This window comes from Ostrinia nubilalis, chromosome 11 (genome assembly GCF_963855985.1).
Source record: "Ostrinia nubilalis chromosome 11, ilOstNubi1.1, whole genome shotgun sequence".
Classification (NCBI taxonomy): Eukaryota; Metazoa; Arthropoda; class Insecta; order Lepidoptera; family Crambidae; genus Ostrinia; species Ostrinia nubilalis.
The window spans coordinates 5,960,181-5,987,392 of NC_087098.1; the positions used below are offsets into that span (position 1 = coordinate 5,960,181).

General features: G+C 35.7%; 1 protein-coding gene across 1 annotated transcript in view; it reads right to left on the bottom strand.

Moving 5' to 3' along the window:
• LOC135075974 (transcription factor collier) overlaps window positions 1–26,599 on the bottom strand; it is a 56,608-nt gene extending 30,009 nt beyond the window's left edge. Inside the window, exons 1-7 of the mRNA XM_063970420.1 lie at window positions 26,522–26,599; window positions 25,728–25,866; window positions 16,756–16,912; window positions 14,889–14,952; window positions 13,173–13,228; window positions 7,118–7,191; window positions 5,277–5,345 (exon numbers count right to left, since the gene is read on the bottom strand). Coding sequence (XP_063826490.1) covers window positions 5,277–5,345; window positions 7,118–7,191; window positions 13,173–13,228; window positions 14,889–14,952; window positions 16,756–16,912; window positions 25,728–25,858 — 551 coding nt within the window. The 5' untranslated portion in view covers window positions 25,859–25,866; window positions 26,522–26,599. The remainder of the gene's footprint in view (window positions 1–5,276; window positions 5,346–7,117; window positions 7,192–13,172; window positions 13,229–14,888; window positions 14,953–16,755; window positions 16,913–25,727; window positions 25,867–26,521) is intronic.
• Window positions 26,600–27,212: the final 613 nt, after the last annotated feature.

A 27,212-nucleotide genomic window follows, 5' to 3' on the forward strand; every position in this document is an offset into this window, starting at 1 on the left:
AAATTTGAGTTTGTGTTATCTGCACTAAGGCCAGATACTCGATTAAAAGGGATATTATGCATATCCATGGATTTTTTTATAGCATCAAACATGCCATCAGCACTTTCATTAGCATTTTCATAAAAATCTAAAAGTTTGTTTTGAATTCCATTTTCTACAGTGAAATATTGAACTACTAAAGGGAACAATTTGATGTTTTTTTTATTAGATGCATCAGTTTGCAGACAGAAATATATATTTTCATCTTTTAAATCGTTAACTACACTTTCAAGAGCATGAGGTCCAAGAACTTCCATAACCAAAGCTTCCATTTTAGTCCTAGCTAATTTGATATTAGTAGCAGTTTTAGAGTCAACATATATTATTTTATCTAATTTAACGGAGCAATCCATGCTATTATATGACAAATTATGTTTGACTGTATGGAATGATAAAGCTAATTCAGCTGCTGTAACATTATCATTTTCAGATACTGGTCTTGAAGTTGAAGCTGGAGTCAAAAACTTTTGTAGGACTCCTGATGTTCTTTTTAATTCAGTTTTGGCTTTATGTTGTTTAGTATCTTGATGCTGTTTTATCTAAAACAAAAAAGAAACATTGTTGCAAGCATGCACCATGCATATGTATGCATGATACCATAACCAAAACAACACACACACAAAACATCTGCGTCGACATAAATAGATCCAATTAAATGACTGCCAGTCAGTACCAGAACCAGAATAAGCGCAATTCAATTACATTACATTACAAATAGGTATTCACACATCCAACCAACCGACCCACCACAAAATAACACAAACAAAACCAATTAAACATTCCATGAACTAAAATCTAAATGAAAATAATAATAAAAAGTTTTAAGTACATACGTGTCCAATTCCAGCTGAAGAAATTGAAAAAATTACACCACAAATCATGCATTTTGCATTTGTATCATTTTCTGGGTCTTTTCTCAGCCACGAAAATTCATTTTCCCACGATTGTGTGTATTTTTGTGACCTTTTTTTCTTGGCAACAACTTTTTGCTTTTTACGTGGGGGGGTGCTTGGGTTATATTCTTGATCTGCATTATTTTGTTCCTCAATTACGTCATCCATTACAAATTGGATAAAACAAACAAAAAATAAGTCACAACACAGTGGAAACAAAATCAATGTAACCGGGGTAACCTCAAACTCCGGACAACTCAAAATAACTTGTGACATGACATTGACACATTTAACTTAATGACATTAGTGGCTGCGTTCAGGAACGTTCGAATATGGATTGAGGAATCGGCGATACCAACATAATAACAGTAAATAGTGGACTTTTTTATTCTGATTAAGGTTTTTGCGTATTATTACAGACGTGCACTAAACATTTTGTAAAAAAGAGTATTTTAGCGTACTTTATTAGTGTTATAGATTATAGAGTACGACCACATGATATAGAGGACAATACTCTATTTTAGAGTACGGTTGGCAACCCTACCTCCCATACACGCCTTATTAAGTAGCGAACACAAGAGGGTCATATCGAATTGGGAATCGATTTCATTGCTCCGAAATAGGGTGTAAAGGTCCCATTGTAATATATATGAAGGCCATATGTCGCGCGAGTCCGAATTTTTGGCCCCTGTGTCAAATAAAAAGGCATAAAGATACGTCATCATTAACTCAATCGCTTCAATTTCTTCATTGGAAATAATAAGTTATCTGTAGACCTTATTTTTTATTCCAATTTCCTAGATAATTGTCCATTATAGGGTGGCATAAATAATTTTCAATATAAAATATTATTTTGAATTCAACAAATAGGTACAGGAATTGCATAGTAATATCGGCAGTCTTGTACTCTTTGCATTTATCTTCAGTTTCAATTATGTATGCATTTCCATCGTCAATTTGCCATAAAACATCAAAACACCAATTATTATTTTAAACATTTTTTAAAGTAATTTTAAGATTATGCAGAATCGCATCAAATCTCTATCTCCACACCCTTGCATATTTTCTCACGCGTATGACAACAAACGAAGTGTTAAAATTAATTTCCCCTTACTAATCGAACGAGCATGTTCCTAAAAGTTTAATCCTTTAATAGATATTCCGGTCACAATATGTTTATCACAACAATGTCGCCACCCTCGGTCAATCGTTTTAGACTACGAAACATCTTAATCATTACGGTTCATAAAATTCTTAAGTGATTACGTAGGGGACGATTGCGTGGGTACCGATTGATTTCGAAAGTCCATCTAGTAAAGTACCTGCACTATAAATGTACGATCAGAAACGATTTAGGGGTTTATTAATAATTTGGTTTAGTTTTAAATTGACTTTGATTTGTTACAACGCTACCAATTCCTGAAAAAGCAGCTTTACAAAAGTTCAAAAATCGTATTGTAATGTTGAATCACAGCTATTTCTAATCTTTAAGAGATGCCAAAAGAATAATGCTATCCAACTTTGATTAAGAAAAGGTAGGTACACTCACTGACAACTACTTACAATAAAAAATAAAAAATAATTTAATAATCTCGGCAATATACCTGGCCAGCACACGATGAGGTTCTACATAATAATAAAAACATTTTACGCCGTTTTAAAAATAGAACACGTGGCGAATAAATTCGAAAAAATTTCCATAGCTGAACACAGCATCGCATAAGTTAATAGTAGAGCCGGCCGCGGGCAGGCGGGCAGAGATAATGAAATTGTGTACAGGAGCGCAACGAGCCGCGAGCGTGTCTCGGGCAAAAATCCACTTAACAAATTGCTGCTGATTCGAAGGGTTCTGGATTGTTGCCTGCTTTTACCGTTACGTCAATTATTCGTCGTGTTATCGATACTCCCCGGTTTGAGTTGCTGCCGTGTTTTAGGCGCCGCATCGCGCCGGTGATTAGCCTTATACATTTTTTGGTTGGCTTTCAAAGGGGTTTGCTGAAAAATGCTCCGAGTAAGAGTCTTGAATTTTGATTTTGATTTTGTTATTTATCTATTTCTAGAAGTAGGTAGTTCTCGCAGAGATGCAAGATGATGCAACTGATCTAAGATTCTAATTTTCCACATGGCAATTGCCATGACTAAGTATACATAAGGGATTATCTTATTTCTTTGAATCAATGACACCGCTTCATGTGATTTAACTGGGAACCGTACCAAAGGTCAAGGGAAAGACAATGTCAACAGAAAAGAGGAATAAACTAGCTGCACATGATGAAACAATGTCACACAACGCAATAACCGGTGTAATATAATTGAGCCATCAAAAAAGTGTCTATTTTCCACGCTGTAAAAAAACAAATTGGGGAAAAACACGACGGTAATGAATTCGGTGCTGGGAGTTTCGCACGCAATTGCACAATTTCAATTATCGCATTAGTTCGCGAGTGTACTGGGCGAGGCGGGCTGATGGATTATTGTCGCGTTCATTTGTGACTTTTGCCGGCGACTGTACGATAGGACTTGATGAAAAGTCGAATTGTAACCCCGTCTCGTTGAATGCTCTATTTGAGTTTTAATTAGATTTATAAATAGTTTCTCATGTCTAACTTTAGAAGTTGTGTTAAGGACAACAAAAATCTAAACAGTCTAAATAATAGGTATGCTTTTGTAATTTTAAAATGCTAAATGTGTACAGATACACAAAAGCAACATAACAACCATTTAACTACACATTTACACTAATAAATAAAGTAGTTAGAGTTGGATAATAAGTATTTCCTTTAGCCCATATGTAAACCAATAAAGAAATAGAATATTTGGTTACACATATGGGTTTGTTTACAAATTCCTAAACCACTGGCACATCATAACAGCATTATCCTACTCCAAACTCAATGAATATTCAAAAAAACCTATACCGCAATTTCACACATCGCTTTCTAATAATGACTGGCGCTCACAAAGCGGGTAATTTGCATCAAACGGCAAAAATCACAAGTTTTTTCGCGGGTAGGTAGAAATTTCGACAATCAACTCCACGTGAAATGCGAAGGAAAGTTAGCACACAAAGGCCAACGTTGATTTTTTTGTTTCCAAGGCAGAATAAAAATTGAATCGAGTGAATTACAAAACCGACGTACGAGTTATAGGGCTGCCAATTACCTACTACCTACTGTTCGAATTAGTTTTGTACAATCTTTTGGCTCTACACATAACACAAACTTCGTATGACTTACTTGCATTATGTAAGTATGCCAATTACGCAAATGGAATACAAGATACCGATAGCTAAAATGTTCTAAAATGAACATTGACGTCATTTTAGAGAGATTTATTTAAAAATACTACCTTAAATAGTAAATTAAGTCTCATAAGGTGAAAAAGTTACTTAAATACAAAATTAATTAAAACTTAGAAATTATAAAAAAAAAACAAATGCAATGGTGTGAATTCGTCAACCCTAAATTTCAAATATCGAACGAAGTTCCAAACGGGAGACGCCTATCTCTATTGAATCCCCGAAAAAGGACCGAAAATAAAAGCACCGAAGCACACATCCACCCTATCAATGGAACAAATGGCCCTATCAATGGTGGGTATGTCCCATTGAATGGTACTTGTCAGCCTGATTAGCTCAATGAGACCGCAGGAGGCCAATCAACTTTTGTTTTAATTGAAATGCCGAAAATATTGGCTCAGGCACACCTAATCTTTTTGGAATGCATTATTTCCTTAAAAAGTACGAGTTCCTTGTTCCGTAAAATACTGGCTAACAAAAAATTTGGAAAAATATGAATTCGAAAAGTACTTACCCTTACTCAAAACTACTAATCAATAAGGTCATTTCTATCAAAACTTTTGAATGCCCCAAAACAAAAATTAAGGTAGTTCTTAAAACCCAAAGTATAAATAAATTTTGAAACTAACGCTAACTCAATCCAAAATCTGAAACTGGAATACAGACTTAAAAACGAATAGAATTCCTGTGTGCATTCACACCAATTCATCAGGCACAATGACAGCAATCTCAAACTTCGCAATGCATTTGCGCGATACCGCGAACTTTCTGTGCGTCCTCGCATTTTTATTGCGATCTGTGACAGATATGTATTGGAATAGACTCTTTTGTGCTTTTATAACTCTGTTTTGTTTTCTGTTATTTTATTATTTTGTTTTGTTGCGATTTGAGACAAGAAATGATCGCAACTGATGTTTCCAAAACTTAATGTTCATCAGAAATTGAGCTCAGTTGTACTTTCAATTAGGTATTTTAGTTATTAATGTCTTAAAATGCTGCATTTTTTTTTTGTTTGATTTGGGGTTTTACTAACAACTAACACTTACCGATCAATTATGACAGGATCTGATGGGGTTTCGTTTCTATTGCCACAACTCTTCTTATCACAACACCGACTGTAACAAAATACTCAAATTAATCTACTAGTTTTTCTCAAAAAAAATTAAGGTAAAAGTACCACTTTTAGAGCCCTCTCTAAAACCTACAACACGATAAAATACGTGTTATAAAAGAGTGACTGCATCCTTAAAAGGGGAAAGTGTCCTCCGCAGTGTCTCCTTAAATTATATTTTGAAAGGTAAATAAAATTGCTTAAAAGGATATCGGGGGATAAAATCAATATATTCCGGTAAAAGCACAGAGGGTCGGATGCGTGCGATGTCGCTCATAGGCACGATTTATAGTGCCATAACTGGAGGCCACTGGCAGACAGTAACATATAAACATACTGGGGAAAGCAGCAATTGGATGTGTACGTGTTTTTGACTATCTGTAGTTGCAAGGGAAGAAGATGTTCTTCCCTTAGAAATAAGTATTAAGAAGTGTCTAACTAAAAACGATATGCAAACTGCATTACGTCTTTTGATATTCGCAGCATAGCTGAAATTATTAATCTATCAGCTACATGCTATTTTACGGTATAAAGACTTTCCCCAAAAGTTACGCGGTACCTACGCGAGTGAAGCCGCAGACTAGGCTAACATGGCTCACCTATTGCTGACTGTCAGTAATGAGAATTAGGTCATCTTTTAGTATTTTTGGTCTCTATGTCATTGTTTTATTTTAGCGAATTAAAAGTTATTTCTATTTATGTCACCTACCCACATATTTACCAGCAAAGGATATGACAAACATGAAACCATGACGCAACTTAACAAAAGTCTATAAATAAAGACAGAACAAAACTCGCTATGTCCACACTACGGCTACGATCGCGCCCTACCGGGGCTCCTTGACGCAAAGGGCAAAGACATTGAAAGGACAGACTCCCCAGAGACTCCTCCCCTGAAGACGAGTGAGCGGGATGCACGTATTCACCCAAAAGGGACAGCAGCACTGCGTCTAAGGTGGAATAAAATTTTAATTGCCCACACAAACGCACCGTGTGCGTGCTTACACACACTAGTTTACTTAAATCAGGGGATCCCAACCTTTTTTGGACAGCTACAGTCGTAGAGTTCAAAAACAATGTAAGTCGTATATAATATTATTGTTTTTCTTTGAACTCCGTACAAAAAAAATATGTTCCCTACTTTTACTGAGCTAAACTATTAATTCAAGTTCTCACCAGTAAAATCCCTTTTTGGTCTCATGCCTGTGTTGTAAGAAGCTACATTCTGAAAATAATTCAGCGAACCATAGATTGAGAACCACTGACCTAGACGGTCGCGTTACGGGAAACCCACCCCAAACAAATGTTTAAATTAATAAGGACGTCATTCACTTCTTTGTTGTGAGTTCGGTAATTACCTTCTGGGTACAATGAACGTGTAACTTTTTGTCGAATCCTGACGTATGCATTGAAGCATTTTATGTTTGTTTTATTGGGAGTTTTTATTCTTCTGTTAAGGACTACAATATACATTTTTTTACGTGTGGAAATCGTCAGTAGTTATAGTGCTATAGTGACGTAATTAGCCGCATCGTGTGAGCTGCTGACCTTAATATTATTCCGTCCTAAACCGACTACTAGAGACAGCTACTAGACGACATTTTTATATTTTGTTTACTTTACAACATCCAAAGGAACTACAAAGCCCAACCCAAGTTTTGAGAATCATGATTGGCAGAATTTGAAAAATGATTTTATGATTAATGGACCTTAACTTTGACATTCTTTGAGTATTTTTTGCAAATAAAAATAGTATTAATAATAGTTGAGACTTACCTGCACATGACTTCGTGTGTGAGCAAAACTCGGCACATCTCGGGGTTTTTGTCTTGACCTTCGTAGACAATTGGCTGGAAAAGAGAAAACAGTTAGAAACTGAACTTACAACATTTACGGACAATCATAGTATTTTGAATCTTAATGACGTGTAGTATGGTCGAAAAGCTACGAGTATTTAAAGTATCTGCTTCAACGTAGAGTCGACGGCACATCAGATTTTACATTTTTGTTCCAAATGGCTTTTATCACAATTACATAAGAGGCCATAGTGTTTAGCTTGAAATGTCTGTACAAGAGAGGACAGAAAATCTCTACAAACTGAGGCATCTTATGGCATGGTAATACGTGTCATTTTGTAAGTCCTGGACGTTTTGACCCTAACATTCTCGTTTCTTTAAAAGACAGTGGATTCTATTAATTAAAAATCGGAGGACAGATAAGATAAAAGATTCCGTCTTCATCATGTTATTGCTTTTTGCTAATTTATGCACCCCTCGTGCATAATCGCATTTTATTATAACAACCAAAACGCATTTGCATAGCTACCGCGTTGACCTTTTAGAATTTTACTGATACAAATTTAAAGTACAAAGTAATGCCATATCCAATTACATTGATTACTGGGTCAGTGAAATAAATAGTATTATTTAAAAAGAACTAACTATAGTTTAAAAATAGGTCGTGCTAAAAATCTACATTTATTGTACTTACAAAAAATATTTTTCAACATCATTCATTGAATGGCAAACAATTTTTAAATGAAACAATTTTTATTTGATTTAGTTGCCTTGCAAAAACTCCGTACCGAATTCGACACCAGTCGACGCTCTAAGATTTGCATTGTAATACCCCAATCTGTAACCAAAACTACACCTAATCTCGTGCAAAAGTTCGCAATAGTTACACATCTGACATTACCCCTAAATCCGCAAAGCTAAAAGATGGATTTTTCATCCCCAACAAAATATTTAATTGAATACGAAATAGCAGGATCTTATCATCTTTTGTGTGGAGGATTAAGCGGATCTCGTAGGGCGTTTTGTATTCAAGGGTAAAGTATTTAAGAGTGCTGGAATAACCCCTGGATTTGGGGATGTTGATGCGCTGGGGTGGACAAGGCATCAGGTGGGTTGAGATCAATTAGGCATATGCAGAGATTAGGGTAAACTGTGATGCAAGAAGAATTATTCCCTGTGTTATTTTTATTTGTGGCTCTTTAGCACCGATACGTTTTGAATTGCATTGCGAATAGTGGAAATAGAGCTAAACTGGCCTAATGATGCTGTACTGAGCTATAGAGCCAGAAGTAATGTGGTTTTACCGCATGAAGCAAATGCTAGCGTGATGAGTACCAGAATATACAATATTGGCATTTACGTATGTAAAGCAAGTAATAACTATCAGTTGTTTGAAGTTGCATTATTACCCAGAAGCACAATTTGTACATCAACACAGCACGAGCCTCATTAACCTACGTACCCCAAAGCAAACCTCAACGGAAGCATATACCCATAGCTCTTATTGCTAATAAACACAAGGTCTACAACTAGTGCGGCTAATCCGATCCCCAGTTCCCAGAGCGTCCCGCAGGAGAGGGCAGTGTCCCGCAGCCAGGTCGCGTGGGATTCAATCTCCTGGGAATTGGTGGGGATTCAAAAAATATGTTCATGTAGAGAAATTCGAGACATCACTACGACAGTTTCGTATTGCATTGAAGAAAGAGATGACATAGACATAAACAAAAACTGGATTTAGGACTAAATTACCAACATGATTAAAATTATTGTGAATTGCATCAATTTTCAACTAAATGTTAATACAGATAAAATGGCACTTATTTTAGTATCTTTTTCATGTTTTTATGCATAATTAATAAAAAAGACCAAAAATCGATACAGAAAATAGCTAAGGATTTAATAAACCTGATGATCCATAAAGATAGTAAGAAAAAGATTGTGAACTTTTTAGAACTTTCCACATTTTCAGAAACTCTACCTTACTTATTGTCCCGCTACATAAAAATCCCACTCATTGTTCATCACCAAAGCAAAACTAGAAAAACTACAGTCCAAACCCTACTCCGTAAGTATTTCGCTGAAATCTAGAATCTAGACACACAAGGGATCCAATCTCTGGGGAATTTAAAAAAAATGTGTCTAGGTTTCGCAGTTATCGTCCAGACTTTTCTCGACTACTGGAATACATCCCATGGGGACAGACTGTGTCCCGCTCGGGGCTGCTAATCCGTATGGGATTCAATCTCTTGGGAATTCGTTTGGTATCAAAAATAAGGTTGCTACTTGGGACTAAGATCGATTTTTTTGTTAAAATAAATGCGAAAACAATATTATTGCCAAGTATCTACTTTGTTTTATCAGTGAGTGCATAAATATATTATTCCTTCTAATATGATGACACCATACAGTTTTTAGTACGAGGGTATCATGCTGTCGACTTAATTATGTTTTAGGCTAAGAACACACATTATTTCACATTTTATGACATAAATAAAATGTTGATTGTCATTTTTCAACTATCTACCTTATATCAGCTTAAACTTTAATTGATGATGAAAATGGTGATCATTGAAGGAAGATTAGAAAATACAATTGGCGAAAACCCAATTTCACTTTTGCCATTATTAAACGCCAACTTTCCCAACAAAGACTACATAATTAATATGTTGTTTGAACATAGTTATGCAAACACAATCATCGGGTCACGTGCGCCGCGCGCGCCTCTCCATTCACCGCGCACTATAGGATTTGCCCGAATCCCATATACGGCCAGTATCTTAAGACTATGTTCAAACAGAGGGAGCAGATTGATGTTTTAGATATTGATATGATAGTGATTTAGTATGGGAACACAAATAATCCGGTCATTCGAATTTCTCATTAGAGGGAGTGAAAGTAATGCGAAAATGTTAATGGAAATGTTTGAAGACCTGCAAGCCCCTTTGTAGAACGTAAGTATAGATAAGATTTTATGTGATATAACCAATTGGAAATTAACTTCCATCACCATCATCAATCTCTACATTCTAATTAATCGTAGGTTCGATTCCTGCCTTAGGCAGTTCAATTTTTTCAAGTTGTTTATTTAAGATCTCTACATAATACATTGCTCCCACTGCAGGGGCATACCTCTGATATCTATACCTCTTTCTTTCAAGAGTAACAAACTTTGGCTGTCGTTTGAACACTTTACATAGAAATACTCCTAAACTTCTTTTACTCGTCATGATCATAAGGTGCTTAAAACTTGAACATTTTCAAAAAACTAGAAAGGACGGAGCTTTCCTCCGACTCTATAATCGTGTACACCAAGAACTTTGTAGGAATATCTTCGGTCAGATAGTTGCGTGCCCGGCTCGCATGCACCGTCCGGCATTAGCTGATTGCCGTGTACCCCCGGCCTAACGTTTTAATACAATTAATTTGACCGCTCGCTATTATCCGCCATCTTTGCATCGCCATTTTTACAACGACTGTTTTGCGTGTCACTCTTGTTTGACTTTGTCGAGTATTTAATATTTTACTTGGCAGTAGCAAAATAATTTGCTTGGTTTAATTACATGAGTAATTACTTGTGAGTTCGTTAATATGTCAGCGCTGAAAGTAATATGTAATTGATTCAAGTCTTGAATATTGTAAGTAATTTAATACAAAAAGTACCTATTTGAAAATTTCTGTACTTTCATTAATGTACAAGTATTCTCATAAATCGATAACCTCCTATGTTTGGTACTAAAAGACAATAAGGCGTCATCAACGAACAAAACACATTGCACCATTCCGTAATTCTTAGTTAACAACGTTCGGCCTAAGTTAATTATGTTCACGGTATAAATCTTTCGTAATTGGCCTCCTGTTTCAGAACGCTAACAGCTCGGGACGTGTTGAAATTATATATGTGCACACGGGCAAGTTCCATGATGTTTTCGGTTAATTATTATGTGGTAAGATGGTATGGCGAAGGCCGCGTGCCGTTATTGGAGGTTAAACTTTCAACTGTTTTTCTTGGGTTTAATCATGCGACTCTCAGTCTAGAATCCAATCAAGTTATATAAGTTTAAATTACAATAGATTAAAGACGCTATCACAGCAACTACCAAAATAATACAAAACTACAGCTAGCATACTGGCATTGTGCTGGTATGTTAAAAGCACGTAAATTACAATTCCCACGTCACTCAAACCTTAAGCCCACTGCTTAGTGGGCTACAGCTCGACCCATTAACCCCTTCAAAGTCGCGTCTAAAATTTCATGACACGACACACAAAAGGACATCGCGAACTCATCAACGAATCGAGGTGTAGGGAATAAAATTGTAACTGTAGATAACAGTAATGATTACGTATAACCTCGTAAGCCCGGATGTGCCTCAGAAGGAACTGAAACTTTGTAGTCAGTAACGCCGAGACATTTTCGGAGGTGACTTCGAAGTATCGCCGGATGTGCCATCAGATGAACTAAAACTTTAGCGATAAATTTAAGTTCAAAAATTCGCGCCTATCGAAAGAAAAGAGTGATAGTCTATGGCTTAAAGTATTCAAAATCAGGTATCCGAACTTATTAATATAAAAAAAACAAAATGTCACTGTCAAATTATCATTTTTCTTTGACAAGGTGGTTCGTCCAAGAAGACATGATGTGCGATTAATTTTTTTTTCTTCACGTAAACGTAGTTTAATTGCAAAACTGACCAGTATAATTTAAGTTAAAATACTGCTAAACAAGCAAAAAAATAATTTTTCCCAATTTGAAGTAGTTTTGTAAGATTTTTTTTAGTTTAAAAATAAAAGTTCTTTGCAAGGAACATTCGGTCTTGATGGTGAAAGTTTTATTTTTGTATATTTTTTCTATTGAGATGGGATTGAGTATTGGACTTTTAAAATTATGATATGATTGAGAATATTTACCATGAGAACGTTCTGATTTTTAGTTTAGTAAATATTATAATTAACATGAATATTCACTTTACTTCTTGTACATTTTAACCTATCATTAGTGTATGTTATAAAACCGATAGTACTTTTAAAAGTACTAATTATGAAACATTAAATAAAATTAAAACCGTTGTTCCTTTTCAGTTACATTTATTAATATCGTTATTGTATCTTTATGTAGTATTAATTTATTAAGAAGGTTACATTTATGTTTTACTTTAAAGTATAAAATACAATTTATTTACTTTTCATTTTTAAAGTCTGTAATACCGAATGTTCTTTTAAGAGAAAACATTTTTTTATTATTTTTCACCTAAAATAAGCTCTATGCACTATTATATAGGGCCCCTGAAAATATGAATGCAAAAGAAAATCTCTAACATAGAAATTTTTTTACTCGAAGTGCTCGGCGTTTACTACTTCAAATTATTCGTTCTTCTGAAAGCACATTCGGCGATACTTAGAAGTCGACACAATTTACTCTTCGGTCTTACGAGGTTAAATGCGATGCAATTTTGACCGGGGTGAATTAGACCCTAATCGGGAGTCGGCGATGACAATCTGCCACGTGACCGGCACGTGGAGGGTTGTGTTCGTGGTTCAGATGGGATGAGCTGGGCATGTGGAGGGTTGGCTGCAGAACGTTCTATTTTTTGACAACTGTGGACCTCGTGCGAATTGGTAGGCATGTTGCGCACGCGGCCTGTGATGAGAGGCGTGAATGTATGGGAAATGGGACAAATTGACAAGACGTCATCTGTCACTCCGATTTTTATTGGTCTTATTTCAATAAAATATTATAATAAACTTTGTATTTGCTAAAACTACCTCATAATTCACTGAAAAAAATGTTTGGTTACTGATTACACAACAAAAGTGACCACCGAACTAAGTGTTAATTATAACCAAACTAAGTGTAGCTCACTACAGAATTATTTGTTTAATTTACACAACATTTTGTTCCTCATAACCAAAGTGTTCGGTGGTCACTTTTGTTGTGTAAGCAGTAACCAAACATTTTTTACAGTGTTTGATTAAGGTCTTATAATGCAAGTCTTACTAGTAAAGTATCGGATTTGGATTTAACTTAGGTTTCTTACCTGCTTTGTGACTGAATCGATGAGACGGACGAAAATATCTTGTTCTTGTCGAATACCTGAAACAAAAGTTTATATTGAAAATATGACTAGTATCGTCGTAATCGTGTTAATAATGTAATTTTTAATCGTTGCGCTACGAAGATAAGGGTACCTACTACGAAATACTATGACTACGATGTTATCTATACATACAGCAGTACCTATCTAGCACATTTACACACTGGCAATAAAACCGTAGCTACGGCGTAGCACTACACATTACACTATTTGTTAACCTCCTGGAATTGCTCTAGCGATAGTCTAAGAACTTTTTGTTTCCTTACAAATAAGACTTATTTTTCTAAAGGTTCGGCCAAACCAACGCGATCACACGCGATCAGCCGGCGTGCAGCAATGGGGACCAGACTTAAATGCATTGATCGCCATCGCTGCACGCCGGCTGATCGCGCGTGATCGCGTTGGTTTGGCCGAACCTTAAGTAAAAGAAGATTGCTGTATAAAATATAAATTGGTCTTTAAAAACATAATTTGTCTCTATCTCTAGCTACGAATTGTTTGATTGCAAAAAAAAAATTTAATCCTTTTATTTCTTTTCATTGATGACATGCCCTAGTTTTAAAGAGATTGCGTCCAAGATGGGTTTATTTATATGTATTTGTAGTAAGGACAGGCAATATCATAATATCTTCCAAGACTGTATTTATATTATTATCTATTTGTAGAAAGGACAGGCAATATCATAATATCTTCCAAGATTGTTCAATCCGAGAGCCAAGGAGCAATCATCATTCACAGCATGAGCAGAGCCATCTATGCCAATTTTCCATTATCTTGAACTAAGGGCCAAGACGGCAAATATTTACACTTCGACGGTGCATTGTCTGTGGTCTCTATACTGAATACAAAATCAATGCCAAACCTAAATTGAAACTTAAGTCAAAGGACTAGAGCTCAAATTTGGTTAACGAGATACAAACTCCGCGAAGTCACTTGGAGGTCTTGGATTTATTACAATGCCAACATGAATAAAGAATAAGTTATTTTTAGAATTAATTGAAATACAGTTATTCTTTTCTAACAATTTTTATGCATTGTCGTAAGGACTATAGTTGCATGAATTTATGACAATTTAAATAAGCTTTCAGTAAGTAAATGAACAAACTAGTAGTTAGATCTGGTTCAACTGCAAAAAAATATTATACTTACTTTAATAGAGCTTTATTTCATTCAATAAAAAAAATCTTGCTACCATAATAGAATCGATAGTCTATAGAATACTAGTATACCTACTAATATAACTGATTGTACCATTACAATCTGGTCAGGTCATACCAGATATTGACCGTAAGACAATGTTGTTAGGTTATTGACACAGTCCGAGCATCAAACCCGGCTAAACAGGCATTGAATAGCCACCGAGATGGGACTAAATTGTTAGCGACTACCAATCAGCCGCACAAAGCTGTGTCTACTTGCTGTGTGAATGAGGCCCGTAGTGATACACCGATCTTGACATTATTACAGATAACATTACGAAATTATATTTCAATAAAATTATTTCTTTCATATCATTGATATCATAGAGGACTTCTTTATTAATAAATTATGAAGAAAACAAGATAGAAACTTTTTAGCTCCCTGTGGAACCAAATGAAAATTAAGGATGTGTTTGTGTACTTGATGGATTATGATGTGCACATTATTGTTTTTACTAACCGTTAGCGTAAAGTAACTGAAGTCTGTACTGGATACCGTTATTCGTTTTCTGGCCTTCGGCTTCCTGTAACAAAATTAACAGTTTTAAAGAACATAGTCATTAGCTGACAATAGAATGTCTGATAAGTGTTTATTTTTTCGTCTTAGAAACTAGACATTGTTTTTTATCAAAATATATTTTTACTAAGATCTAACAAATTCAAAGTTAAAATTATTTTTTTTTTCATAAATTTTATTTTCATCTGTATCTACTTGTGCAATAAAGAGACACGCGCAGTCTATTAACAATACAATAATGCCTACAACGCCTCACCGTATGTAAAAGTACGTCATTTTCCACGTGTGTTGCGTCGAGAGCGTTCACACTTCTCGTTTGTTCATACGTGTTAATTATTCAGGCGGTAAACAGTCGCGTTTTTACGACGCCACCGCTACACCGCGTGTACTGGGTGACAACTGTACTTGTCGATAGGTATAAAAACGTGGAGGGGTATGTAAATACAGGTCAAAGTGGTTTAATTTAGTCATTGATTGAAAAGTTTTTTTATGTAGATAATAGATTACCTACATGGAATCTTGATACTTATTTGTGTTTACTATTCAGCATTACCTGTCTGAATTTTATTTCCTATAGTATTTTAAGACTGTCTCATTTAATTGCCAAGCAGATTAACAATAGTCTGGTAATTCAACCTGCTTTGTAAATCAAAAAATATGAAAAAGCTCGCGAGTGTGATTCTTTTTTATTTTTTTTATCTTCGATCTACTTCATGACTGTATTCTCTTTCAATCTATTTACTTACAATAATAAATGTAAATATTACCTACTTAATTATGCTAAGCTGAAATAAAACAAACAGGTTCAGATTATAACTACCCTTTTGTACTCCACTGGAATCGAACAGAAACGTTGAATTTTAACACATGCCACCAACGTTCAGTCGCATTATGTAAATAAAGCATTGTACACACAATAGACATCATGTCCGACCGATCCTGATTAATGGCTCTCTGATCACGATAAGTATCGGAGGATTTATTGATAGCACGTAATAAGACTTTATTGAAAGGAACTGTACCTTTACTGGCTATTAACTGTTTGTAAAGCCATGGATGTGATACTGTATGATACTCGTATGTAACTTAAAGTAAGTATAAATAAGGAGTGTTTCAGAATGATGTAATGATAGAGTTCTTAGATATTGTGGAGTCGTATAAGACTTCGTGAAAATCTAAATCGCGGCTGAAATCACACGGAAAAACTTGATTCGAATTTTAAACGTTATTAATAGCAACGAAAATTATATTAAACTACAAAATGGTCGAAAATTAAGTAACATTTAAAAAATAAACGAAATAGCTACTTACATTGCAAGATGTAGTGGCTCTATGGGCCTTACTGTTGCGTGTGTATGTGCTTCGGGTTATCGTAGTTATTATAATAAAATTAATACTCGATATTTGGCTAAAGACTGAATAATAACCTAGTCCTATTTTTACAAAAATAACAGTCTTGGAAATTGTACGAGGGAAACCGAGAAGGTCCTAAGCGAGAAAGAAAACAAAAGAATGTCGATATTGAGCGATGAAAAAAGAATGTAAATTTTCTTAGTGGCCAGCGTCGCGCGGCCAAGGAGGCGGCTGTATGCGGCTGCATCACAAGGTGTTGCCAAATGCGGCGGCTGAAGGCGCAGTTACACGATGCAGGTCATATTGTGTAAACACGCACTTCATTTAGTTTCGTCGTGCGTCGTCCATACTTCGGTGTGCGTGCTCGCGCTTATCGTCTCAGTCAATTTCCCGCATAGTGTAACTGAGCCGTTATTTACTGGTTCATTTATTCCATATCATCCATCTCTAAGATTACCTGGTCTTTCTCAATGAATCCGATGAAGGCAGTCCTCTCGATCTCCACAGGTTGTCCCGCGCGGTCATACAGCGCGACCACGAAGTGAAAGAAGTTGCTCTTGCGTAGGTTGCTAGGCGGCTGCTTCTCGAAGTGGGCTCGGCCGACGCCCACTGTGCTGCATTCAAAAAATAATTAATTAGGAAAAAAGCAGTGATGGATCAATTTTATTTAAAGCTTGAAAACGTGATAAAAATTGATATATTGTATCATCATCCGGCCACTCTATCATCTGCAACGCAAAAGCACGACATTGTTTTAATTTACCGAGGCAAATGGAGTTTTGACGTACCTAATCCTTACGCCTTTTACGATATCCACTGGATTGCCTAGTCACCTAGTTAATTAGACTAGGGTAATTCCAGGATACATGCCCCAGTGGGATAGGTGCCGCGATTTTATAGTCTATCCAATATAGCTTGATTAGAATGACAGCTGTCATCAAAAGTAACGACATAACTTTGTAGTAGCGATCAATGAGAGCTAAATATTGGCGGACAAGAAATAATTCACGTCTGACCTACAAACAATATTTTCGACGACAGTGCTTCCAATAAAAATGATAATTTCGTGTAAATGCAGCGTTAAATTACACCAATAAGTAGTAATTCGAAATCATAAAAATCAAGCTAGAGTATTAACGACGTCTCTACAAGGTTATCTCGAGTTACAAAAATGTTAGTGTTGGGACATATCGACAAAATGTCATATTAAATTAAAACTATTCTTTTAACATATTTAACAAATTTTTTTTCAAACTAATTTTTTAACATATTTAAGTCAAGTTATACGTTTTTCTAAATGTTCACTATTAAAAACCAAAAAACATTTCATTCTTAAATAATCAAACATCGGAAATCAATCACCGGTAATTTTTTGGGTATTCATAGCACCGTTGCTCTAGAAGAGATGCCCACCGCCCTCTAGCGAGAGGAAAAAACCACTGAAGAACACTGATGATAATGACTACGACTTAGGTTGTACATCTACTTAGGTTTACTGTCTTTAAATTTAAATCATAATTGTCATTTTTATGAATAAAGATATATGAAGAAAAATTGGGTGCATTTTTTCATATCATTGTTTTCGAAAACTTATCGATACATCTATGTGAACCGTACGAAACATACCCATCACTAGTCACATTCGTTTGACAGCCGTCATTCTAATCAAGCTATATTGGATAGACTATAATTACACTATGTTACAAGCAACTTAGCCTAAAGTTATAGTACGTATAATAGAAAGGGACCTCCCCGTACCACTTTTCGCCTCGCAAACCATCAAAGAGTGCGTTCGTTTAGCCAGTGAGAGCAAAAATCTTCCGCGGCCAAACCTTAGCGAGCGTCGAAATAAAATTGGTAAGTATCTTTTAATGCATAATTTTTTTGTCAGCTGTAAAATGAAGCAGATTTTTATATAATTTGATTAGACGGGATAGCCATGTTTAATTCGATTTTTAGTGTTATTATATTTTTTATTAAAAAAGGCACCTATCCTATGCTAAAAGGATAGTTGCCTAATTTTTTTTGGGTATAGATGCCCTTAGGGCCATGTCCCATGCACCTAGGGGCATCTATCCTAACCTGCTCTTTTTGTCACAAGTAGCAAGTCGTTAAGAAGAAAAAAAGAATGTAGTACGGCTAACCTTACGAAAGTAATAATAGGGTGCCCTTCTGATCAAATTACCTTTTTACCCGACTACACTAGAAGGAGGGTTATGTTTTTCGGGTGGATGTACTATGTACTATTTTTTTAATAAAAAATACTAAATTTCATTTTTAATTCATTCATAACAAACAATCTTAAATAATAATACTTGGCTTGTTTGATTTCAAAATGCATTTGATCCTTAGAATTCAAAAACTGTATTAACGAGTCATCTATCCCTGCATCAGGCATCTATCCTTTGAAGCAATCATACAGTGAGTCTTCTATCCCCCACATTAGGCGTCTATCCCACTTTTTAGAGGTCAATTAAAATGGTATTTACTCAGAATCGGTATAACTTAAACTAAAATAATTATAGTAATATCATAGACGAAAGACCAAAGTTTATAGATACTAAGGTCATATTGTTGATAAAAACTTACTGACTGAGTTACAGAGCTGTTTCAAAAAGTGGGGCATCTATCCTGGACTTACCCTACATACTCTCAGTTTAATGGTTCGACAATAGTAATTAATTTTTGTAGCTACGTAATTATCGTAATCAAATACTGAGAAACTAAGGATTATTATAAAAATAAACTAAATATCTTCTCATCGCACAGACCATCACGTTTCAAACAGTTTATCTATTGACACCGAAAAAAGAACCGTTCACAAAAATAAAGTCGTAAATCTTCAATTCTTTCGGCGGTAACTTTATTTTCATCCCTCTATTTGTCAATAGACGTCACACTGCCACCAGACATTCGCGCGCTTTTTTCGTTTGACACTGACAACTATAATATACGCGCGCTTTCCGAAACCACAGATGAAAAAACACTTCACAGAAAAAAGGTTCTTTGAAAAACAAAACACTGAGATTATAATCCTTTTAAAATTAATCTATTGTTTACCGTTAGCAAAGAGTTTTTGTTGCGACAACCGTACTCCTTTGTTGTTTCGGTAACTTATTTTGTAATAATGGGCCCAATGATTAGTCATAAAACTTGGTTGTTGTAGTTTTTATAACTGTAAACCACAAACTTATTTGAATTGCACTATGATAACATAAAATTACTATGCAAATACAAAATAGTTTTTTATTATGATTAAATTACAATGAAAATTAACGAGTTGTAATTAAAAAACCACTACTATTATATCGCCCATTAACATCATTATTTTATTTATACCTACATACTATTTATGTCGTTTTATAAATCTATGGTACAATTAATGACACAGTCCAAATGCAATTCTAAAATATTGGTAATGCTAATGAAGTAACGACAAATAAACGGCACCACACAAGTCGATATCGACATGTGTGCGTGTTTATGCGTGAAAACATAATTTTGCTAATCTCCTAATCTTTATTACCACATGATAAGGGAGGATATCGAGTGGCACCAACGCTCGAATATGTGCAATAAATACATCGATAGAGAATTTCAAATGCGCGCAGTTCATCAAATCTTCGGTCTCATTTCTCATTGTTGGAGCAACTGTGTGTTGCTGTGTAGTGATGGAGTAATGTTTGACAAAAAATATAGGATTTGTCGATGATATTAGTCTTTTGCAGTTTTTACTTGTAATTTGAGTAAGTAATCGTTTGTTTTCTGGTAATGACGAGAAAGAGTTTTCCAAAAAAATGTTTTTTCTAAGTGATGTAAAAATTTATTTGATCAAAACTGGCATCTATAAACATAATAATATTATTTCATGAAAGGATAGTGCCAGGGTCTGGACCAAGTGCTGCCCAGAATCAACCCATAGTGCATTTTGTTCCTCAGGCCAATACTAATGTGTAAACCGAAGCGCACTGCAATCTATCCCTGGAGTTAAGAGAAAAAAAGAGTTTTGTTTTGAAATATTTACATACAAAATATCATCGATATATACGTACTACGCATAAAATTTCGTGATTTTGGCATTAAATAACACTCGCTATGTTGAACTTAACCATACTGCATCCGTACACCTTACTTTAGTGCGACTTAGACATTCTTTATAAGCGATCTAGCGCTGTTGCAATAGTTTGGTTAGTTGACAGAAATCATTATTTCCAAAATGAAGCAAGAAGTTTTAGTTCTCTATCCTTGCGAAAAATTAATTTATTGGTGTATTACAATCGATTATTGAAGTTATTGTAAGCTAAAACTTCTTGCTCCATTTTGGAAATAATTAATTTCGGTCAACTAACCAAACTACTGCAACAGCGCTTGATCGCTTATAAATAATATCGAAGTCGTACTAAATTAAGGTGTACGGATGCAGTATGGTTAAGTTCAACATAGCGAGTGTTATTTAATGCCAAAATCGCGAAATCTTATGCGTAGTTACTACCTACTGTAAGTATACATCGATGATATTTTGTATGTAAATAATCTATACTTATAATAAATCTGTAGAGAGGTCAATTCTGTACATGAAATATATTTTCAAAATAACTATCAGGGGGTGATTAGTGATCGATACTGATGCCAAAAATGCAATCAGTAAAATTTTTGTCTGTCTGTCTGTCTGTCTGTCTGTCTGTCTGTCTGTCTGTATGTTCCTTATAGAAACAAAAACTACTCGACGGATTTTAACGAAACTTGGTACAATTATTCTTTATACTCCTGGGCAGGTTATAGGATACTTAGGAATTCCCACGGGAACGGGCATTAGCGGGAAAATCCTTTTGTATGAAAAATCTAAATCGCTTAAGTTAGACGCTTGAAATTTGGCAAGCAGGTACCTTAGTAAACTTAAAGCTTAGTTATAACAGGATATTGCAAAATTCCTACGGGAACGGGAATTAGCGAGAAAAAACATTTGTATGAAAAAATCTAAGCCACGTAACATAGACGCTTGAAATTTGGCATGCAGGTACCTTAGTAAACTTCAAGCTTAGTTACAACAGGATATTGCAAAATTCCCACGGGAACTGGAATTAGCGGGAAATTCCTTTTGTATGACTGACTCACTGACATACCCACGCACAGCCTAAACGGCTAAACGTAGGCACTTGAAATTTATAAGGGACGTAGCTTAGGTACCGTAGAGGTGCACTTAGAAAAGAATTCCCGAAATTCCCACAGGAACAGGAATTACCGGGAAAATCCTTTTGTATGAAAAATCTAAACCGCTTAAGTTAGACGCTTGAAATTTGGCATGAAGGTCTCTTAGTAAACTTAAAGCTTACAACAGGATATTGCGAAATTCCAACGGGAACGGGAGTTAGCGGGAAAAAACATTGTATGAAAAATCTAAACCGCGTAAGATAGAAATGAAGGGGGTAAAATGGGATCCACGCGTACGAAGTCGCGGGCGGCCGCTAGTTCCACATAAAACTCTTTTTTTCTCTTAACTCCAGGGATAGATTTCAGTGCGCTCCGGTTTACAAATTAGTACTGGCCTGAGGAACAAAATGCACTATAGTTTCATTCTGGGCAGCACTTGGTCCAACTTCCATACATGGATTGGCACTGTCCTTTATGACCTAGTTCACATAATTTATACTCGGAGCAATAGTCATCAAATTGTAAACTGACCGGTTGCTAAAAAAAAAAGAAAATAAAACAAACACTAAACTCTTTCATGCCGCTCCCTTAGAATTAATAAAGCCTAGATGGATAGTCTTCATACTAACGCTTCGTCAAGAGTGAGGCAAAAATCTTATGTGATTAGTGTCAATTTTCTTGGAGAGTGTAGACGATGAAGGCGATTTTCCCCGAAAGTAGGGAAATTTTTAATAGGGTTTTTAATTATTTTATAATTAACAAAAACAAAACGCATAATTTATTGCATTCAAAGTACCTACCTAATTACAATAAGATAAATCGACTTAAAAGTCTCGATTTCATAAAAAAGGAATTGTATTTGTACGGCTAAAAATTGGGATATACATTTTCTTGTTACTGGTATCATTCCCGTATTTAACTTTTGAAAGCCAAATTCAGGCAATATACGCGTCGAATCGTAGTACTTACTTATGAAATGTAACACTGGTCACTTTCTTTCGTTTTTCTGATGTATTTAGACACCCTTTCACACACAAGTGACACAGCACAAACCGTCATAATTAATTAAAATTCGTCGGACGTGTTTACCAATTTTTCACTTTGACAGTTCATGTGACGTTCACGAGTGAGCCGTTCCGGCTCACGAAAAGCTGCCTCACCTTTCGTGCACTGACTATCTATCTAGGCTTTATTAATCTAAGGCCACTCCTTTATCTATGTTCCACTGCAACAAAAGCCGTCCATAAAAACAAAAGACAAGCATCGACCCCGCGACGTCACTACGCAGCATTACCAGCCAGGACCGTATTACGCTATGGTCGCCCATTCATCTCTCCGCTGCAGAATTTGCGTAAACAAATTGGTTTCGCGATTGCCATTTTATACTCTCGCACGCGACACTCCATTGTTTTATTTATCGCTACCAGTTTCGGCGCTTGCGTTTAGGCTGCAGTGCTTTTTTCGCACACCGATCGCTGAACGATCAATCTTCGAGCGATTTTTGTGGAGTTATTTCGACCAGTTTACACGATTTAAGTCCGTTGAAAGCGGCAAAGTTCGATTGTTCTTTCTCAAAAGCATTCCATTTTTATTATTTTAAAATCAGGAAATGAAACAATTTAAAAAAATATTTTTCTTATGGGTAAGTGGGCATGGACAGGTACGCACAAAAGCTTGAAATATTTAAGTTAGTTTTAAAAATAGCTTAGTTTACCTATATTTTTTTATTTCCAAGTTATTCTTAATTTTATTAAGTAGGTACTTAGTTAAGTTATTAGTTGAAATCATGACATTAAAAACGTTCCGGCTCAAAGCCTGTCCCTTGTACAGGCAACTTAAAAGTGGTATTTTGTTAAAATATTAACCGTAATCGGTGGGGTGCGCGAGTTAATGATTTTAGTCGGCCTTATAAATGACGCTGTCACCGCCGTCGTTCGGCTATCTGTCAGCATTTGTCATCCGAGTTCCTGGCGATTTTGGGTGATTAGTATAATTATTTTAATTACTATCTTCGATACCCCAAAAAATTGTGATAGTAAAAATAAGGATATCATAATTGCTATACTACTTTGATATTTATTTTGTCATAATAATTAGATTCAAGAATTTCTGAGTTAAGCCACGGATATAATTATAAAGCATTGCTTGTTACCCTAAAAATACTATCTAAAGAAATTACATTTAAGTAAATGTATTGTGTGTTCTAAAAAAATAAAGAAACATAGCTTAACGTTTAAAAATAAATAAAAATAGAAAAATAACTGACATTGTACTTTTATTTTCCAAGCTTCTTCCACAATGATCTTGAATCAAATAATCCTAAGCTACACAAACATGGTTGGTATAATAACATAGGTAGAGCCGACAGATGTCGGGAGAGCCTTCCACAAACAATGCGCACTAATTCGGGATACACGCAAAACGACACATGTTTACACTTGCACAAATTTGCTCTTCAATTCATAATAATTGTATTTTTCTAAGCTATTGTTATTGTTGAGGGAGGAACTCCGATATCAGACAGGATAGAGCCCATATTTAAATCAAGATTTTGAATTTTAAGTACCTAATTCGAGTTATAATAATTTTTCTCTGCTCATTGTAAAGCGGTGTTTAACTACGCAACATTTTTTTTTATGTTTTATAGATTTTTTATTACAACTTACGTAAAATGATTTTGCTTGTTCTTAATGTGAAAAAAAAACAGGAAACGCCTCTTCCTTACGTAACAGAGTGCTGGATAAGTCCTCGCCAGAACATAAAAAACGTATGAAAGAAGATTTTTGAAATTCATTCCGTGATCTGTAGTCTCTCAACGTGCGTTACTAAGTAAGAGGCGAACTTTTAAGATTCGCGACAAATTCCTACTCATCTTTTTTTACTCATCACGAACCGCACATAATGGAACTGCACCATAATGTTCACAATGCGGTGTTTATTACCGCGCCGAGTATCGTCCAATCAGGGCGGGTTGCCGGCGATAATCAACTCGCCCGTAACAAGTGCGTATTCATAAGCGGAAAGGGCGCGATAAATCATGCCGCGGTGTGGGGTACTTCTGCTTATGACTGTACCGGGTTTCGAATAGGGCGAAAGTTTCGATTCGAAAATTAAAATTTTTAATTTTTTACATGTCTTTTTTACGGTTAACGCTTTTGTTTTTGAAGGTACTTCTGAATTTTTGTTGCAAATGTTGGGCAGGATAGAACGCTCTACATTGATATCAAATTCGTTTTTTTTTTAATTTATTAGTGATGCATTTTTAAACATCAAACAGAGAGGTAGATCGAGTTTTGCAACGCTATTATTTAACGCTAATCATGAAACTATAAAATAGTAGCATCTATGTGAAAGTCTTATTTTTGGTTTCATTTCATTGTGTGAAAAACAAGAGTCATTTATTATTGGTTTTATTACACAAAATTATCTAAAATCACTTGAACAAGAGTAATTGTTCTTTGTAAAGCACCTAACATGCAACACAGTTTTTTAACTTTTCTCGAATGTGAAGTACTCTACCTACATATTATCCAGTTTTTCTTTTGTCATTCCATCAACCATTCGTCATAGCATCGACGAATCCCCTCGCACGAGCATTTAATCCGGTTGCTTGTTTAATGTCACACCAAGCAGACATTTGTTTCGGGCCCAGTTTGCGGGCTCTAACGCGATTTGCGAGCACAATGAGTTTAGCGCTGCTCTTTTCAGCCACTAAAAGGTTTAATGTATAAATAAGGCCCCTTTGATGTGTAATGCACCATTGGTATTGATGACTTAATGCTACTTTGGATACCGTTGGTTGTTTTTTTAGAATTGTACATGTTTCTTTATGAATTTTTATATTTAATTCAAAATGGATACAGTTTTTAATAACCTATTTTTTTTGTCGCAATGACTAAGTATTTTAAACATGTATCGTGTTTTTTCATTTCCATGCAAATAATAATACGTCTTACATTAAGATGCACCACCTAGTTTTTCTAAAATATCGATTTGCTCAATTCACATTTATAGGAAAGATTATTCTTATCAAAAACGAAGCCTATAAACAGTTTTAAATTATTTTCTCAACCATGGTTCCGTGGTGTGTTAAAAAGAAAGTAATAAAAAAAAGAACGTTACATAGGTTACTGCACTTATCAAGTTTACGTTTTATTTTTTAAATACACAGTACATCTGTAGTGATTTTTTTTCTTTTTATTGTACTTACAGTCAATTCCCAAGGACTGGCCATTTACGGACTCTACGTAAAAAGAAAAAAAAGTTCCAGCCACTTACTTGGTATTGTCAACTAAGGAACTTGGCGTCATCCACGCGCGGGTGAGCGGTTCCTCCTTGAGGGAGGTGACGGGCCCTCGGGGCTGCGCGTGGAGACCTCCCGCCGCCTCCTGGTGGTGCAGGCCGAACATCAGCCCACCTAAGACGGGGTAGATGATGAAAAAGGGGACTTAGGGGTCCAACTTTCTACCACTTTGGTTTTAGTTGGGAGCCAGGTGAAAATATTTGTGGAAAATTTGCCTCTGCTACATATTCTTATTTTTATTTATTTGTCAGAAAATAAACAGATCTCTACGAATTGAGAGCCTCCTTTTTTATAGTCGTTTAAAAAAATAGCTACCTACTTCTTGAAAAAATACAGTTTGGATTATAAAATATATTTGTTTTAAATTCTTCTTTTAAAAGAAAAATCAAGGTCATAATTCTCTTTTAACTATCAAAGTCATACTCCTTGTTATTATTAAAATTATGACTATTAAGAACACCAATATTGTCTGCAGACATTAAACTTTTGGTACCCTAGTATTTTTATTAAAAAATAACGTAGCAAAACCTTTCTCTTGAATCAAAAATTTTGACAGATTTTACTATGCCTAACTAACTATAGATACATTTACCACACGAGTTTTAAATTTCACGTCAGTAAAAGTTACTATTCTTCTATTGTTGTTTCTGATTTAACAGCTAAACTTATTTTGAATATTGAAAACCAGTCTAGAGAGTGATTTTTCATTGAATCCAAGTTGGTGGAAGAGCTTTTTTACCAAACTGAAGTTTTTTTTCACGTGACTCACCTGAAGACCTCGGCGCTCCCGACGGGTACAGTTTTCGGCCCCATCCCACGGGGTCTAGCTCCAGCGGCGGCCACGGCGAGCCGGTGTACCCGCCCGCCGCCGCGTTTAGCTCGTCCGACCGAATCGCGAACCACGACCCGCGCCCGGATCAGGCGCTCGGCAGCGCACGAACACTCACGGAAAATCGCGGAAACCGCGCGGAAATTTTTTGAAATACGAATTTGGAATCTCGCCGAACTCGCGGTTTTGAAAAAATAATTGAGGTTTTCGATAAGAAGTTTCGTTTGCGACTGTACTAAACTATAAATGCAGTCAATGTAAAAATATTTTCAATTTTTTCCAAAAAATAATTAAATAATGCACGATAAACACTTTTGAATTATTTTCAAAGTAATAACACAAATAGTAGACCCGAATAATAAATTGTAGTTCGACTTGTAAAAATGGTACCAACAACTATCCGGTAGGCGGCTCTGTATTATCGTATGTGCGTTCTGGGATCAGGGTCCCGGTTGTGCGGGCGATCCCGCTGTGGATTTGCGGAGCACTAACAAGCGTCGCGGGAGCGCACCGCGGAGTGCCCGGGCTTCGCGGCGCGGGGGTGCGTCCCCGCGGACTGTGGGAGGCGCCCTTGGGACACGCCCTCGCCACAAGAGCGAGACGACACCACTGCTACAGGTGGCGCCACTTC